The sequence below is a fragment of the Monopterus albus genome, unplaced genomic scaffold (genome assembly GCF_001952655.1).
Source record: "Monopterus albus unplaced genomic scaffold, M_albus_1.0 scaffold342.1, whole genome shotgun sequence".
Lineage (NCBI taxonomy): Eukaryota > Metazoa > Chordata > Actinopteri > Synbranchiformes > Synbranchidae > Monopterus > Monopterus albus.
The window spans coordinates 26,673-45,239 of record NW_018128222.1 but is presented as its reverse complement, the minus strand read 5'-3'; the positions used below and the strand labels follow the sequence as shown (position 1 = coordinate 45,239).

At 45.2% G+C, this 18,567-nt stretch overlaps 2 protein-coding genes across 2 annotated transcripts in view; both read right to left on the bottom strand.

The window, feature by feature from the left end:
- tnrc6bb.1 (trinucleotide repeat containing adaptor 6Bb.1) overlaps positions 1-9,699 on the bottom strand; it is a 16,891-nt gene extending 7,192 nt beyond the window's left edge. The window contains 11 exon segments of the mRNA XM_020624939.1: positions 228-419; positions 1,554-1,673; positions 1,822-1,980; positions 2,178-2,240; positions 2,346-2,536; positions 2,664-2,816; positions 3,017-5,857; positions 6,183-6,620; positions 7,451-7,472; positions 8,001-8,088; positions 9,365-9,699. Coding sequence (XP_020480595.1) covers positions 228-419; positions 1,554-1,673; positions 1,822-1,980; positions 2,178-2,240; positions 2,346-2,536; positions 2,664-2,816; positions 3,017-5,857; positions 6,183-6,620; positions 7,451-7,472; positions 8,001-8,057 — 4,236 coding nt within the window. The 5' untranslated portion in view covers positions 8,058-8,088; positions 9,365-9,699.
- A 697-nt stretch (positions 9,700-10,396) lies between these two features.
- The window catches only part of zmp:0000000896 (caspase recruitment domain-containing protein 10), an 18,818-nt gene continuing 10,647 nt past the window's right edge, over positions 10,397-18,567 (bottom strand). Inside the window, exons 6-24 of the mRNA XM_020624966.1 lie at positions 16,219-16,428; positions 15,956-16,075; positions 15,689-15,814; positions 15,287-15,466; positions 15,101-15,205; positions 14,684-14,720; positions 14,530-14,567; positions 14,333-14,421; positions 14,178-14,224; positions 13,799-13,919; positions 13,476-13,653; positions 13,136-13,259; positions 12,793-13,033; positions 12,603-12,666; positions 12,378-12,480; positions 12,106-12,264; positions 11,861-11,973; positions 11,491-11,606; positions 10,397-11,316 (exon numbers count right to left, since the gene is read on the bottom strand). Of these exons, the coding sequence (XP_020480622.1) occupies positions 11,067-11,316; positions 11,491-11,606; positions 11,861-11,973; positions 12,106-12,264; positions 12,378-12,480; positions 12,603-12,666; positions 12,793-13,033; positions 13,136-13,259; positions 13,476-13,653; positions 13,799-13,919; positions 14,178-14,224; positions 14,333-14,421; positions 14,530-14,567; positions 14,684-14,720; positions 15,101-15,205; positions 15,287-15,466; positions 15,689-15,814; positions 15,956-16,075; positions 16,219-16,428 (2,421 nt within the window). The 3' untranslated portion in view covers positions 10,397-11,066. The remainder of the gene's footprint in view (positions 11,317-11,490; positions 11,607-11,860; positions 11,974-12,105; positions 12,265-12,377; positions 12,481-12,602; positions 12,667-12,792; positions 13,034-13,135; positions 13,260-13,475; positions 13,654-13,798; positions 13,920-14,177; positions 14,225-14,332; positions 14,422-14,529; positions 14,568-14,683; positions 14,721-15,100; positions 15,206-15,286; positions 15,467-15,688; positions 15,815-15,955; positions 16,076-16,218; positions 16,429-18,567) is intronic.

The window sequence follows — 18,567 nt, the reverse complement described above, 5'->3', positions numbered from 1 at the left end:
TGTTGTTGTGGCAATAGCGAAAAAGCCTGTGTGGTGGTGGGCACAAAGTGTCAGATGTGGAGGTCAACAAAGCATAGGAACTATGTTATTAGGGGTGGGTTTACTATAATTCACCATGTATTTTTTAAAGTATTTCCATATGTAGCTACACAAATGCAGTGAACAACTCAACATTTATTTCAGTGGGATGAATCAGTCCATCAACTGACTAACACTTGAGCACATACCAGATGGAACTGCTGCATGTGGGGGTAAATGTTGCTGAGCATTGCTAGCTGCTGTGGGGAAATCTGAGGAGGGAACACTCCTCCACCAACACCACCGACCCCTCCGACACCTCCGACACCTCCTACTCCTCCGACTACTCCACCCACACTGCCACCAGGGGAGGGCATCTGCTTCAGCACAGGACCCGGCACCTGCACGTCACAGGAATTTTTTTTACATGTGGCTGTTGATAGACATTTGCTGGAGTAACATGAGAAACAGGAACACTCCATGCCTCAAGCCCCAATCAATATTTATTTATAAATGACTAAAAAATTTAAATTCAATTAACGTCAAGAGATTTTTTTGAACACCATAGTGTTGTAGCAACAGGTGCGTAAGATTCAAGACTGAGAAGAATGAGTCCTATATTGTTCAGCCATAGTGGTGATGTCCATTAAATTATTGATCTAGTAAGATATTTCTCTTGCTGACGTGTAGTCTTTGTCCTATATTATCTTATAGTTTGTGTTGTACTTTTCCTTGTTGATAGAAATTACATTACATTTTTGAGTATTGTGATTCTTAAATTTCATTTAGGGCCTTTTACTCTTTGTTACAGGCTGTAACGTGTAAAACATTTTGATTGATCAGAAATGTGTACATTCACAGTTAAACCAGAACAGAATCCAATTTTGGGAGGGAGAGAGACAGACAGAGAGAGACAGAGAGAGAGACAGAGACAGAGAGAGAGAGAGAGAGAGAGAGAGAGAGATGCTTCTTTACATGAAATTTCATGAAGTCAGGAGACTAAGAGGCAACAAGTGCACGGCAGCATTACTGTCCAAGGCCAAACGAATCAGACAACTAACTTGTCACCTCCTGTTTGGCAGTTTTACAAGATGACTGATATAGAGAACAGAACTGGGTAAACAAAAACAGTTAATGCACAGTACACAGGAAATAAATAAGATGAAGTAGCTTTTATTACGTCTAAACATTGTGTTAATGGCTTCTTAAAAGCTACTCTGGAGCATAAAAGCCACATCAACACCGCTGTTATTTACTGCCAGACCATGAGACAATCAGGCAGTAAATAATTCCGCTCAACAGCTAGCAAGCCCCACGAACAACATGGGTCTACTAATTAGAACAACACACGAATTTGCCCCCAACTCTAACATGCAGCATCAGCATTTTTATTGGAAATATTCAATTAGTACTAAAAAAAAATGCAACCAACTAAAATTTGAGCATGTGAAGTAAACATTTGCAGAACTCAGGACAGCCTCCATTTCTAAGTACAACCTTCACTATAATTAAGGACATCAGACAAGACAACAGACCTGAGCAGACAGGAACTGATGAGGCACTTGAGCACGTAACCCCGGGGAGGGGTTCATCTGATGCACGCCAGGCTGGTGCATCCCTCCACCACTGCCAACAAATACTCTGTGGGCACCCATCTGTATAACAGTGAAAACCGTACAGCTATAGCAACACACCTGTGGTGAGTATTTCTAATCTCAGAGGAATGTTTTCACAAACATCCTCAAGTTAGCACAACTGGCTTCAAGACCAATGTGGCAGTTAACACCATAAACAGACACTTGCCTTTTCACCATAGGGCCCCATGTCAGCAGGACCCATGTCTTTGGAACTAGGCATACGGTAGCCTCCTCCACCTCTTCCTCCCCTGCGTATCTCTCCATTATAATCAGTGATCCCTCTCTTGTCTCCTTCCATCTTTTTGTCAACACTTGGGTCATCACCCTAAGAAACAATGTCATTTAGTGACCTGACACTCATTCACAGAACAGTAACAGAGTAACAGTAACATAACATAAAACAAAGAATCATAACACAGCAATATCAAAGTTACGGCATAATAACAGAAAAACATCAGTAACACTTTACAGTGGTTTTCAACAGCCAGAAATAAGGTTCTTCCTTAGTAAATAACATCTTACCAGAAGACCCATGTTTGAAAACTGACGTGACACTGGGTTCATCCAGTTGTCCCCTCCTCCACTCTTCAAGAAGGAAATCATACATCATCAGTCACAAAAAGGAAACAAAACAGTACAAATGATGGCCAGTACTGAGCACTGAGTGTCCTAGAAACTTTTCTTCCCTACCTTGATGTTGCCTCTCTTTCCGCCATGAGTCTGACCCCAGCCTCCAGAGTTGAACGAGGAGCTGCTTCCCTGCGAACCAGTGCTGTTCCAGACTCCTCCACCACCATCATCTTCCTCGTCCCAGCTGGGGTGACGAGAGGCGGCGACAGAACCCTCTCCCTTCCCGCCCCAGCTCTCCATTGACTTGGTGCCTGTGGTAAAAACAAAGCAGACGGTTATGATAATATTGGATTCTCTAGATCACCTGCATCACATCTCAAATAAAAAAAGTAAAATATTGTAATATTTTGAATTACACACATTCTGTTCTATTCTTACCAGACTTGCCAGGGTTGGGTGAATGGTTCCGCCAGCCAGAAGCTTTGCTGGGTTCATCCGGATCGCCCCAGCCGGTTGGTGCTTCTGATGCCTGGCCCCAAGCGGCTGTGCCATCGTCCACAGACTGTGCACCACCTCCCCACATACCTGGACCTGGAGATTAATCAGACTTAACGCTACCATTTCAAATGTACTAAAGAAAAAGTTACATTTATGATTTTGATGACATGAGTGGATAAGGCTGACATTAACAGATGTTTTTGGGCTTTAAGAGCACTTTAAATGCAAATGCTCAATCTACTTTTGTCATTTGTCAAATCCACATTTATTGTAACGGTACAGTTCCTGCTTACCCACTGCAGTGTTGCCAGAGTTTGTGTCTCTGCTGTGCTGCATCCCCTGCTGCCTTCTAGGTGGTTGCTGCTGCAGCTGGATGGATGGTGGTGGGGCCTGCTGACTGTGGCTTTGGCCACTGTTCTTGTCCCATAAGTTCACATTCTTGCTGTTGTAGCGGGTTGGGTCTCCCCAGGCTGACGTGCCGTCGTCTATTTCCATTTTGCGACTGATGGACTGAGGGGAGGGTTCTTCCCACCCACTGGGCTCCAGGGAGTCCCCCCCACCTCCAGAGATTTGGGGGATTGGACCGGAGTTCCAGCCCGAACTTTGGTTCTGGTTCTTGGATGGTGGACCTCCACCTCCAACATTGGACCGGCTGTTCCACCCTCCTTGCAAGGGACCTCCCGGTGGCTGCTGGCCCTGTGATTGGTGCTGCTGTTGATTTGGGGCTTTCATTGGTGCCACTTGGCTGTTTGGTATCTGTGCTGCTGCTGTGTGGGGCTTGGCACTCCCCCATTCCTGGTGGGATTTTCCTCCACCCACATCTCCTCCCCATCCTCCTCGCTGAGATCCCCCTTCATCTAAATTACCCCAAGAAGTTCCCTCATCAGAGTTGCGCCTATCTCCCCAGCTGCTTCCAGGCCCACTCTCTCTCTGTCCCCAGTTTCCTCCACCTCCACACTGTCCCCTCCAACCACCTGCCTCCCCTCTTCCAGTCCCCTTCCGTCCCCCTGTCCCTTTATCCTCTGGACCATCACCCCACCCACTACCCTGTTCTCCACTGTCTCTCCAGTTCCCTCCTCCTCTGCAATCCCTCCATTGTTGTTGTTCTTCAGCCCCCCATCCTTTGCCCTGGTTTTCAGGTGGGAGATCACCCCATCCTCCAGCTGGCTTCCCCATGTCCCCCTCCACATCTTCTTCTGGTGTCCCTGGCTTTCTTATAGTGCTACCAGGCATATGGGGGCCACAGGTGGACTGAGTAGCACCACTATCCCAGCCATCCCTCACTGCAGCAGGGCCAGAGTTCAGGCTGGTCGTGTGACTGCCAGCAGATGGATCATTAATTATTGAACTGGTGTTAGACGGGTAACCAGAACCACGACTAGGGGTAGGGCTCAGGGCTGCTGATGAAACGGCAGAGGAAGTGCTTCTTTCATTTCTGTTTCCTACTCCTATTGAGGTGTCCAGATCCCAGGCAACATTCTGCCGAATCTGGGTCTGCCCCCAGCCCGTGTTAGACAGAACCCTGGGGTCCAAGTCAGATCGATTGAGCATGCTCAGTAAGGCCACTTCTGCACCGGATGTCTGCGGGAGGGAGCGGTGGTCTGCAGACGAGGTTCGATCCTGCTTAAGTCCGCTACCATTCCCGCCTCCACCACTTCCAGCTATAGAACCTCCTCCACTAGAGATTGAAGGTCCTCCACCTCCAGGGTCTCCACCTCCATCCCACTTCCCAACTGCCCCGTCCCCGATTTCCATCCCTTTCTGATTGTCCCAAGCTTTTGTCATAGTTGCAAACTTTGGTGAGGCAGAGTCCTGCAAAACGCTGCCACCAACACCTACACTTACACTTTCCCCACTGCTGCTGCTGCTGCTGCTGCTCGCATCTCCTTCTCTCCTGCTTCCTATTGCTAAGTTACTTGAACTTATACCTCCAGCCGTGCCACTCCACTCTGCTTCTGAACTGCCTCCTTCCCACGCTCCCTGAGATACCACTGGGGTATTTGAGCCACCATTATTATCTCTGCCCCACCCTTCCTTGTCACCTTGGCTACCAAAGCCCCACACATTCCCTTCCTGCCCCTGAGCTCCAGTCGCTCCTCCACCCCACCCATCTACCTGTGATGGAGCTGCGCTGAGGTCAGAGGACACCGGTGGCATGGATCTCCACGAAGAGGAGGCAGCTAAGGAAGAACATGAAGAGCCAGAAAGGCAATCACTCCCTTCTACTTCAACACCAACAGCCCCGCAGTCCTTCTCATTGCCACCTTCTGGATTTGGTCCTGCTCCTTCTGCTCCCTCACCTGAACTCTGCTCCGGTCTTGGGTTTCCTAAATGCTGCTGCTGTTCTCCACTCATGACTCCCACAGGTGTCTCAGTGTGCTGCTGATGAAGACCAGTTTGATTCACAGATGAAAGTGAGTGAGTGGTAATGATGGTGGTGCTGGCAGAGAACGAGGAAGCTGATGTAATGGATGAGTGCAGTGGAAGGCCGTCACTAGCCGAAGTTGTTGTCCCACCCTGCACTAGGGCAGGCCAGGCAGAGGGATTCACGTTGGGGTTGAAATTGGCACCAGGGCCACTGCTGCCACCACCCACATGGCTCTCCTGTGGCCCAGGAAGAAGATGGGAGACTTTGGAATTGTAAAATGCTGCTGATCCTCCACCTGCCTCCACCTGAGAGGAGGTGGAAGAGCCCCACACACCACCACTGGACTGAACACATTCATTAAGCGAGGAAGAGGAGGAAAGAGGAGAAGAACGAGGTGGGGAAGGATTGTCCGTGTTCCCTGCTCCTCCTCCTTCTCCCTTCTGCTGGATGTTTGTCTGATTCCATGAGGCACTACTGTTGTTGTTCTTACCGGGGCAGTCTTGTTCCTGCACACCTCCTCCAGCCCCATCAGAACTCAGTTTGGCCCCGCCTAGGATGCTTGGCCAATCATCCAGGTCAGTCCCATCCACAAACACCTTCCCGCAGCCCTGAGAAGAGGACTGGCTGCCAGAGCCTGCCCCCCATGTGGAATTTGCATAAGTTGAAGTAGTAGTAGTAGTAGAAGAAGAAGACGACAAAGCAGAAACACACAATGAGGATGAGGAGGAGTTGGGGGGTGTAGGGGAGGATGAACCCAGGTTGGAATCTATATGGGCAAAATTAAAATCATTTTAATTGACAATTTAAGCTTTAACAATACTAACTAATGACTTGAAGAACACACTAACTAGCGGTACAGATTACTAGTTACTGTATTACTGGTCAGTGAATACACAGCTTTATTTCTGTGTAAAAACTGACAACTACAATTTTAGTGTCTTTTACATTATCTTTACAGATGATCGTATGCTGTTGCAAAAAGCTGGATAATGTATAAGAAGCACTGAGCCATTTCTAAACAAAAGCGTTTTCCTGGACAGGAGACTGCTACTGTTGATGGCCTACACACTAAACTTGGTCCATGAACCCACCTGTGCCTCCAGATGTGGTTGCATTGGGGTTATCGGCACCTGGTGAGGAAAGAGGTGGGGTGGTTGCCCAGCCAGTGCCTCCTCCAACCCCTCCTGCACCTACTTCCCCTCCTCCTCCGCCCAGCAGCATGGAGGACAGCGGTGGCTGGCCCCTCTTCAGTAGCACTTTATGGTCCTGGTAGCGAAATCTTGGTGGAACCTCTCTGGACATGTATCGCTGCTGCTGGGAGGTTTGGCTTCCAGAGGGAGAGGAGGAGGACTGTCCGTTGGCCACAGCTGCCCGCTGCTTTGCATTGTTCCCACCACTAGGAGGGACTTGTGCAGAAACCCCAGCTGCACCAGGACTGGGGGATGAGGGGGCAACAGGGCCAGGGCTGGGGGACACTGAGCCTGGGGTGGCGAGTGGCTGGGAACACGAGGGCTTGGCTGATTCTGGCACTGAAAAACACCAATTATTAAAAGGTTATGAGTCACTGAGACTTCAGTACAATAAAAAGAGAAAGATTGTGTGGATATTCAGGATGGGCAATGATTTTCAAGTATCTGAATAGTCAAATAAAAAAAAAAACAATTCATGCAACTATGGTTTTGTTTTTGTTTTTTAAAATAAAAAACCCACTGTTGCTTTTACCGGCACCTGGAAATAATGCAATAATGAGGTCAGTATATCATTTTACTACAGCACCAAATACAAACAGCAGAAACATGCAGAGACTATAGCCAAGAAAACGGTCACAGCACGACTGGATAAACTGCATGATGATGATGATTATGCACGTGAGCCACGCAGTCATTTGACAAGTGCTGAAAAGGTGGGGGTGATCTTTGAATAACTGCTGAATAGTTCCCAGTGAATATCAAATAGCATTTCAGCTTCAAAAGCCCATCCCTAATGGATATGTCCCTCAGCTGCAAGTAGGTTAAGCTACTCAACAGCTAATGATTTAGAAAGTTTTGAGAAAATCTCTCAAGAATCTGAAGTGTGAATATAGATTGCACAGTGCCAATGCAGCAACTCCTTAGCTCATCGCAATACTAAGATCTTATAACAAGCAGGTACTGCTGATTAAAGCTTTTCAATCACATCAAATCTAAATCTAAATTCAACAAGTGTAATGAAATTCACTTGGTGCTTGTGTCCTCATAAAATTTTATTTGATATCTCACAAGAACAAGACAGAGAAATCTTATCACCGGCATTATCAAATTGATTAGTGAGTAATAAAAAGAGGAAGAGTGTGATGATGACAAAAACATTAAAAACATACCTTTGATTTTCTGTTCTGGCACCTATAATATAAAGAGCAAGCGAGTCAGAGATAAGTCAGAAAAGAATTTGCTGTTGGAAACTTTTAGAACATGAAAACGATACAAATACATCCAGTCCTACAAGTGTAATCTTACTAGGCGTCAGTCTTGCAGCCGCAGCTGAGAAATATATAAGAAAGGCACAGTTCAAGTATATAATTAAAATATGGCAGTCAACCTGCATTTTAAGGTTTCCAAAATTGCAAAATACTTCCCAAATCCATAAACACTAAAAGTTCTGCTTAGAGATGCACCGATCGATCGGTGGAGCTCAGAATTGGTCAGTTTTCAGAGTGATTGGGCAGTCAATGGTCTGAGAGTTCAGATTCCGTGCCGACTAGATTCAGAGGCACGACACTTCATGTCGCACATGCAGTGGCACAAACCAAACGCATAGCATGTGCAGCGAGGCTCACTCTCGTGTTCACCCGCACATTGTGATGACACAGAGGAATATCACAAATTCTCTACAAAATATATGGTCAAAGGCAGCTATGAATATGTTCTTACCTTCTGAGAGGTTTCCCTTTTCTTTTTGTCTTCTTTCTTCTTTTTCTTGTCTTCCATGAACTACTGTTCCCTTTCCTGATTCACCTGTCTGTGAAGAGAAATATTCACTTTTAATTATTCATGCAACACCTCAAGCCACACAGAAACTGATTTAATGCTCACAAAAGCATACATTTTCCACACGCGCACACGTCTACTCAAAATTAATGTGCACTTCCTCAGATCACTGCCAAGTCCACTTCTATGCGGTTAATATTGTAAGGACTGTAATGTTAGCCCAGGAGAAGATAGTCTGACCACAGCTCTTGGTAGCCTAGCTTCTCGGTGCATAATTCATTAACCAGCAAACAACTGCAATTCCAACCAAGAGTCTACACAGGTAGCACCAAAACATACATGCTTTAAACCCTTCAACGTTTCTAGAAAAGTCATTTTATTCTGCATCAAGACAGAGAGTAATAACAGAATGATCCGGGGGATACTATCTTAAGTGTGGGTACATGACGGATTTGTCCTGTGTTTTGAAGGAGAGGCTCTGTTCCCTTCACGCCTGCCCAAAGTAAACATATGCAACATGCAAATACACACCTCATACCCAAGCTACGTGACCCCCTGGAAACCAAAACATACTAAAGGGGGCTGAGAAAATCCGGATATATGTGGAAGAGTAAATATGACTGGGCCCGGTGTTTCTGTAGCTAAGCTGCACATAATTAGCACCATGTCACAAGCTAGCTGGACAACTTAACACTTCACTGCACCCTATATAAATACATAGGTAGGCCTATATAAGTAGGCAGTTTATCTAATGCATGAAACCCCCATACAAGGCAGATGTCTACAGCTACATTAGGAACTGGATTTCATACAAATAACAGGCTAGTAAGGAATATCTGTACGGCTACTAGGATCCAACAGAGGACCTTCCCATGGGCGAGCAGCTAGCTAATGCTAGCCGACTTTAAAGCAGCTGAGCCGTGACCCGAAGAGCAGGGGCAGGTTGTCCCAGAGCAAAGTACGCGACAAACGCAGTTGGCTGCAGACATCAAACACGCCATTAGCTTAAAAACACGGCCTTTGCTTTCATAAACAGGTGATTTAATTTATCGCTATAATTCATTACTTTACAGTTAGGACAAAAACACTACTGCTAGCAAGCTGGTTCGTCGGTACTAACGGCAGACAGGGCCAAATGAAACTACGAACTTTAATGACATTTCTTCAGCATTGCAACGCGCACGAAGCGAAGCTCTTACAAAACTGAGAAACCCAAATCTCGTTGGCTTTACAAAAACAGAAACAACGACCCTTAATAACCACATACATTGTGAAAGATACCAAAGCGCACAATGTTCCATACTTACTTCGGGAATCAGAAAGGACATAAAGTGCTTCTGTGCAAAAATTCTTGCAGACCTACCGCTAGCAGGCTAGCAAGGTAGCTAGCCTAGCGAGCTAGTTCTTCGAGGCTTTCAAGGCGAAATTGAATAAGAAATGACATCACCGAAAGGCGAAATGTTAACTGTAGAAAAACAGGGAAATGAGTATCCTTTTGCGCGACTGTAGCTCTCAAGCTGTAAACAAAACATGCATAACCCCTTGGTGACTGTCAGACGCTGTATGATCGATTAGTTTACTATCGGCCATTTTGCTTCTGTGTGGAGCTTCAGCCAGCATATGATATCACCAGGCTGTTGTTGATCAGGGAGGGGAGGAGAAGCGGGGCGCGTCCGCCGCCGTCCACCAGAGGGCGCCCCATCACTGGTCGTCATACACACGGAACATAAACAAATGGATCAAAATTCCCAATTCAATCCAGTTCTGTAATCAAAGCCATTCCTTATGGATTGATCCATCTTATTACGAGTTTTTATATTTTGGTGAAAGAAATATTGCCATTAATTTTGAATGGCATCAATATATGACAAGAAATGTGATAATGAACATATTCATCAGATTTTTCAAAGTAAAAGCATATTCTGCCAGCAGGTTAATTTTATTGGAACTCACATTTGGAAGAAATAAGCTGGAAAAAACGTGGCATTCTAATAAAGTCAAATAAATTCATTTAAAGTTTTTATATGAAATCTAATAAACAGTTTCCAGATACAGTAGCTCTTGTTCTTTGTGGTCATGCCAAACAGACGTCACTTTGTTCTTTCATTGTGATAAGAAAAATATTTTGGTGTGATTTTTTTGCACGTTTTTAATACATAACGCAGCCCTAACTTGCCATTTCAGTCAGAGTTTATTTGTTAGTATGATAATATGAACAACAAAGAAGCTCGAGACCATATTGTGGTTCCCAACCCTCATTTCTCCTTTTTTTCCTTTTTGACTGAGTATAAATTTAAGACCCATGCTCTTTCAAACTATAAAAAGCAACAGGTTTTCAAAATATTACAACCCCCCCACCCCTATTAAATGGATTGCTCTATACTACACTGATGTATGTGTGGTTATATTTCATTTTAAAAGAGAATTAGTGCAACTCACATAAGAGCACACAAGTGATGTAAACCTCAATTCTTCTGTTTTAATTTATTTTTTAAAAATGGTTACAAATGAATAATGATTTAACAGTCACAGTGAACTAAAGCTTCTGTAGTACAATGTAGTGTAAATAAAAAATTTCTCTGTCAAGTTGATATGTTTAAACTCTATACAACTGTTAGGGCAGAATATTTACTGCAAATACAAGATGTGGATAAGCAGATCTGGCTGTCCAATATATCTCTTGCTATGCTCTCCTTCAATTATGCCTTTGGTCCCTCTTCCTCACAGCTTCACTGTCCACTCACAACAGTTATAATTCCTGTTGACATGCGACATCCTTGTATGGATCAAATCTTTTACGTTTTTTCACTATTCTCCCATTTTACTTAGTCCATCTTGGCAATATAGATGAGAATGATAAAATTTCTGTTTGCATGAATGTACACTGGCCTAATTTGACCTCATCTGAGATCCAAAGTTGATGTTGCCCTACTTCCTTAGAATAGTAGGATGAGCTAACACTAAATGTTCATCCTCTATAGGAACCTGACTCTTCACAGACAAGACAACCTAGTTTTGTGCTTGGTGAATATTCATTTCTGTGTCTCTGCTTTGCTGCAGCCAATCCAGTTCCACCCATGCTACTGCCATCTGCTGGCTGTAGATGGCATTGCGTATGGCTGCCAGCAGCTCGTAGGTGTTGCTCCAGGTGCTGGGCTCCAAGGTGCTGTGAAGCAGGGGAAGCATCTCCAGCTGCACCTCCTCTGCCTTGCACGCCTCCTCCATTATGGTGTCCTCCCCACACCATGGAAAAAGCTTCCTGTTTCAAGTGTTAGAGGAAACGAATGCTGAACTCTATCAAGAGAGTATTTGTGGCATATTTGTGAGGTGAGAAAATACCACACTATGTGAAGCAAGATACTGGTTTGCCCTGTAGTGTGAAATGTATGATGGATAACTAATCTGATGGCAGAGCAAATGAATGTACACTTACTTCAGCTTCTTGTGCTTCTTGTTCTTAGGGCGGATGTGGATGACGATGGGGTAAATGCCCTGTTTCATTAAGCCCTCAACACTGTGCAGCCCCAGCTCCAGCAGACAGTGCTTGTCCTAAAACAAAGAACGACATGTGGATCATGTATGACAATGTATATTGATTGTTATTACCAAGAACATCTTGACTTTCCATAAAATGAATAGGTGGTACAATTAACAGCTTTGACTGTTCACTGACTTCACCTACAGACATACTTCTTACTCTTCCTTACAGGATAGAAGATGCCACTGTGTGTGTCAGGCAGAGGCAAAAAAAAAAAAAAAATCCTTTTTGAAAATAAAGACAAAATGATGTTTTTTTTTATTACCTGGTCGATGACATCCTGTATGGACTGCAGCCGTATCCCCAGAGCCTGCTCTGGACCGCAGGAATCCAACAAGAACACTTGCTTGTCTCGCCTTTCTGAAGCCTGAATTGGCTCTGCAAACCACAACAATGTGGAGAATGTGGTCTATCATGTGAATGTCAGATGAATCAGCCTTTTTTTTTCAGTGAGCTCATTGGTGTTTGGGGCATCGTGTGCGTGAGTAAGTGTGTGCGCTGTGTGCACACCTAGTGGGCAGGTGTTGAAGTGTAAACCAGACTCTGCAGGTTGCAGCAGCCTCTCTATGAGACCCCGGGACAGAAGAGAGGGGGAGAAGATTACCGGCCGCTTTGTCTTAACCTGTACCGGCTCCACTAAACTGTATGGGATCAAGTGCTCCTCGTGACCTGAGGGGACAGATGCACATGTAGGTAAGCAACATTTTCAGAGAAAACAGGCACTTTATCCAAAAAAATGACAGACCACAAAGATGTGGTGTCACATTATTGTTGGAGCTTACGTTTTCCGAGTGTGTAAAGGACCTGCTGTGTTGAGCCGCTCCCACGGAAACCAGGGTCCACGGCTTTGACCAATCGTATGCGGCCTGATGCTTTCTTCAAGAACTACATGGTAGAAAATGGAGATAAACTAAACATGTTCTATTAAGTGTGGCTAAGGGTTTGGTTAAGCACCGTAACTGCAGCAGAACCTGATGTTCATGTCATTTCTACATGAACAGACGAACCTTCTTCTTATCCTTTTGCTCCAGGGCCATTTTCCGCAGCCTTACAAGTAACAGCTGTTGTGCCCTGAGATAGAAAATTGTATTATTTACACTTTTGGCATTAATATTATGATTATACAATTCCAGAGCTACTGTGTAAAGTCCTGATCTTAGGTATTATCACAGTCAAATCAAGGTCTCACTGGCGTACCTGTTGTAGTTGGGCATGGTCCCTGCCTGCTTTGGCTTGGCTGTGCATGGGTGCACAAGGGAACAGTGCCAGTGGTATTTCCCATCGTACCTTGTGTCTGTGACATGTATAATGTCATCACAGGACACACCTAGAGAAGGTGGGTTACCATGAGGCTCCATGTTGAGATTGACACGCACATAGAAGGAGTCAGCACCCATGAAAGTAGGTGAGGAGAGCTGGGAGCAGAGCTTTGAGTATGCTGAGGGTAGGAAGCAGATGAAGGGGTGGCTCAGTCTCACCTTTCTAAGACAATGTTTCTGTTTTATATATTTTTTTCAAATCTCTGAGGAAACCGACTCACCCTCTGGGTTGCTCTGATGTTTGAGTGCTGAAGGCTCAGTCCACCACTGCAGAGAAAAGTGGGCTACCTCAGCAGTGCACTGTCCCAGCAGCACACTGCCCCCACCAAACAGAACCCTCTCTAGCTGGACAGCATGAAGAGAAAACATGTCACAGCCTTATCTTCTTGTCTCTCTTGATTTCATTTATCCTTTTGGCAATCAAAAACATACTTGTACAAACAAATGTGTAATGTGCATTTGTTCCAAAAAGACAAGCATGAGCATGCACGTAGGTCCTTCAAAAGGCACATATCCACATGTTCACGGATGCAGTCCTAACACAATCATACAGACACTGACCTCCAGCAGCTCACTGCCCTCCTTCAGTCCACACTGTTCAGCTGGGGAACCAGGTCTCACGTGGCTGACAAAGATTCCTGTTCGGTTTCCTCCGACTATCGTGATGTCATCAGCAAGACTGGCTCTTTTGTGCTTTGGCAGGGTGGGGGGGCTCGAAGATGGGGAGCAGGGGGGTATCCTGAGAGACAGTAAGGATGGGAAGCACTAGATTAGATAAGGATGGCGCCTTTAAGCTGCATCATCATCATCTTTCTTCTTAAATCAAAATACTGGCTATTAAGCAGACAACAGCTGCATGTCAGTGCTTTAAGGCTGTACTGTACCTGGGAACACTGGGACAGGACTGGTGTGATGAGATGGTGGGCAGGTTGACCAAGTCAGGGGGGAAGAGGTGGGAGTGTAGGGAGTTCCAGGAGTCCCACAAAGAAGGTTCACGCTGCTCACCTGAAAACAGCTCATAATAACGTGTGTAACAGTGCGCTACATGCACAGAAGGAACAAACAGAAGTGGAGTAAATGTCTTCTACGGTTTGTTTTACTTAACTTAAGCACTAAATGACAAAAAAGTTAAACTGTTTAAAAGTTATCTTGATTTTCTGCATAACTGATGACCGATTCAAGTTATTTACTGTATCCTGGAGTTCAAGTGCTATTCATTTTGTTTGCAAACACTGACATACAAAACAGTGGAATCAAATATACCTGTAATGTTGTCATTCTCATCGCTGCCCCAGGAATCCAAGTCAAACCTTTGCAGTGCAGAAAAAGTCATTCCAATGAAGTCAAGGTGAATAACTTAGCTGGAACAAGCAGGAAGTGCTATATGTGAGATGGTTACGCTGCGCCGTTAAACTCACTCAGTGTTGAAACGTCGATCGATGGAATTCATACAAGGAGGAAAGGGAAACGTAGAGAGCCGATTTATCTCCTTTTCATTGTCTTCTGTCTGAGGGTAGAGAGGTACACCAAAAAGACTATTATATAGAATATAAAGAAGAATATTTCTTCTTTTTTTACCTTTTCAGTGTTTAATGAGCAGAGATGTGATACTCACTGATGACAGGAGATTCTCCTCTGAGTTTGAATAAGAACCTGTGAAGGAGCCAAAAGATTATTTAAATTAAAAAAGTACATCTGTATGAAGGAAATCAAGTATTTTCATGTGGACAACTTAGGGATCATGTTCCAGGTGTCAGTGGACAGCTTACCCTCTGAGTTTTCATTGGCTCGACCTCTAGAGGGCGCCTGTGGCACAGAAAGGACAAGTGAATACACAGTAGGACCTCACAGCCAGCGAGAGCTACTGTACAGATACTAACATGCTAAGACTTGCATAAGAATGTATTACAACATGTCATACCATAAGATGAAAGTCTAGCTGAAGAAGGGTCCTTTACAATCTAAAAGCTACATTCCTTCCACAGTATCACGACATGAGAAAGCACGTTTGTGCAGGTGGAAATGATCCTTTACAGTAACCAAAGAAGTAGTCAGAGCAGCTACAGCTGCCATGACTGACAGCAGCGCCACATTCCTACACCAATGACCACTGATTTGATTTGAAATCACAGCTAAGATGATGGTGTTTCTACTGTTAGTGTGAATCTGAGTAAAATAACAGTGACCTTTCGCAGCAGCAGAGGAGTGCTACTGGACTGGCAGCTCAGGTCCAGGCCGAGGGAACAGCAGGGGCCGTAGCACTGGTCCTCACTGCACAGGGACAGGTGGGACTGTGGGGGGGGAGGATGATGATGCAGCTTAAAGGCATCAGTGTTGCACATTTCAGTTTCTGTACACCCGAGTTAACTTACACAGTGCAGACAGGAGCCGGTCTGCTCCATTTTCTCCTGGCTCTTCTCCCTCTCTCTCTCCAGCTCCCTCTGCTGCTGCTCCAGGTTCGCCTGCAGCTCTGCAATACGTTTACGCAGACGGTTCTTATCCAGCAGACAGTCGGTGTACTCCAACTGCAGGCTGTCTCGACTGCGCAGAGCCTGGTAGGAAGATGAAACAGGACAGAGAAAGGCTGTCTGCATGTTGTTAAGGCTAGCCAGGGATGCTAATACTGGAGAAACTAAATCAGGATACACACTGACACACTCAGCTGCAACACAACAAACTACAAATATCCCTTGAGGCACTGTGTCAGATAGTTAGAAACCATGCTGGGCAGGGCTACACATGTGAGCCATTTCAGAGCCTTTATTCACACTGACCTGTTCTCTCTCCTTCTCCAGTTCCATGACCTGGTTGAAGTAGGACACACTCCTCTTCTGTTCTGTCTCCCAGTCCAGCTGCAGAGTCCTCACTTTCAGCTGTAGCTGCTCACACTGCAACTCCAGCTACAAACATAGTTCACCATTACAAAAGCAGAAAAGTTATGTTTACAATAGAACAACAATCATAAAATGAAACTTTTTGCAGCTAATTAACTATTTCTATTTTAATCTGTGATTAAAGATTAAAAATATATCATATATCACCTTGTCCCTGTGCTCCTCGGTGCTCTGTAGCTCTGCCTGTACTCTGGTGATGATCTCACAGAGCTCCTTCCTCTGCTCTGCAGCCTCCATGCGGTCCTGCTGCAGGATGTCCATCAGAGCCTGAGGTCACCAGAAATGGTTTTACAACATGAGACGTGCCAGAAAGGATTAAAAGTGCCAACCAAACAGCACAGTAGCTGACACAAAAGAAGCTACTGTACAGGTGTTTTAAGATGATAAACACCGGAGAGTTAAAAACATACTCTGGTGGCAGGAACCGAGTCCCTCATCTGAGTTTCTGTATTCCCAGCTTTCTGTTCCTCAGTGTGGTCCACTGGCTTCACTGGTAAACCAGGTGGAGAACCTTTTACTCTATTAGAGAGCAAACTGTTCCTTTTTGTTGGCGTAGAATCCCCTGGTGTACCGAGTGTTTGCTTCTCTGCATCTGTCAACCTTAACTTTAGCTCCTCCACCTGTGAGGAGACAGAACAAGGCAGCCATAAAACACACTAAGTCATACAAACACATAATTTATATCCTGTCTACTTTTATTTCAAGTAAAACCAAATATTTACTCTCCAGATTACAAAAACGTCTCACATTCCCATAACAGCAGACACAGTAAGGTAAAGAGCACAGCATGAAACAAATAACTGATGGAGTCCGACAGAGCGGTGAACAGCAGCCTGTTTGTGGTCAGACAACGTGGACACCGTCTCCTCCCAGCAGCCCACAGCTTTAGATTATGAACCAGAAACTCATCAGAGAGGACATCTGAATCACACTGAGCTTGAAAATTCATTCCTTGATCTAGACTGTGTAGATTCATGACTGGATTAAATAAAATCTGTAAAACCACACTTGATATTAAGGTTGTGTCCTGGTGTCTGGGCTCTTTGGGGCAGTGTTCACTCACCGGTACCGGATGTTCACTTTGTGTTCAAAAGCAGAGACATCCTGTCGCTTAATATGAAAGAATCGCTTGTTTTCCGGAAACACTATGAACAGCTGATGGAGATCAGCGTGACGTCGCCCGAACCTTCAATAAACGGGGTTTCCCGCCCCTTGACGTTATGTAACAAGCTGCATACCTGCGCAGGTAAAACAATTACCGGTCACGGGAAAGGAAGTGCGTAGATGCGGTTCCCGCAGACCAATCGTCGACAAGGGCCGTGCGCAGTGGGCGGGGCTACAAGTGATTTAAAATTTGAGTGCATTGTTAGGTTAGCTTGTTGAGTCCGCGGGAAAGTGACGTTCGCTGCATCAGTCGGTGTTGATTCGAAAACGTTTGTTTGGCGCCAGGACGTTGCCAAACACATCCGCGTTGTGCGTGTGGGGAAAAAGGAGCTTTAGGTGTTCGGTAAGTCCCAGAAGTTTCTTTAGGGAAAATTGTTAGTTGTAACACTGAAGGCGGAAGTGTATCTCTGTCTGTTACAGTGAATTTGTTTCCTGCTCTATGACATGTGGCCTGTAGAATCATTTGAATCAAACTAATTTTATTTATTTTTCTCTTTTCAGGTAGAACTACCGAACTGTAAGTCAGTTTATTTTTACTTTATTGTGGGTTCCCTTGTTAGACACCCCCAGTTTATTCACTACCGGGGTCTTGTTGTGGTTAATGAGTTCACTGTGAGTCTAGAGGACTAGTTCAGGTCTAGTTCAGGTGTTTCTGCCGGCCCTCCAAGCCCAACTTTCTTTCCAACTCTCTTTTTTCCAACATGGCGTCTCTGCCATGACTAATTAGCTTTTCATGTGTCGTCCGATCGAAAGTGGCCATCTGTAAGTAGATTTGTGTAACAGGCATAGAACCAGGCTGCCAGACACATAAAACTCTTAGGAGCTTTGCCCTGGGAGTCTTATGTGCGGTGCCGGTCTATCCCACCCCCTGTCGCTCGCTCCCGCGCCGCCCGTCGCCATTAGAGTTTAGTTGGAGGAGGCTGTTCTGCAGAAGGTATGTGGTATTTCTTTCTTCTCTAACCTGGTTGGCTCTCCTACAGCGTGGTCGCCGTACCACAACATTTTCATGAAGATATTTCACCGCTGTACGTCCGTCCGTTAGTCTGAGATGGTCACCGGTCGTCCGTTAGTTACGTTAAGCGTGGGGTCATCATTTGGATTTACAAAAGGTATGTGTCACACTCTAACCTGGTTGGTTTCTCCCCCTAGATGGCTGCCACGCCACAACGATTTTATTTTTGTCCTGATGTCCTCGGTAAACGTTGCGCATCTATGTACAAAAGGTAAGCGTTGGATCTCTGGCTTCTTCCCTCTCTCTGTCACAAACATGACCGTGCGTCATGACTATTTCTGGCTAATCTGCTTCAATGTGTATTATTGTAATAACACTTTTGCTTTTCAGGAAATCAACAAAACTGTAAGTCCCATTTTTATTACTTTTTCCTTGTCGCGGCAGCACCTGCCTGCCTCTGTCTCTGTTTTCCATTTCCGGCTTTTGGAGGCGCCCGGTTTATGTGGTTTGGTGCCGTTTGGGAGGCGCCTGGTTTATGTGTTTTGGTGCCGTTTGGGACGCGCCCGGTTTAGTGTGGTTTGGTGCCGTTTGGGACGCGCCCGGTTTAGTGTGGTTTGGTGCCGGTTGGGAAGCGGACGGGTTC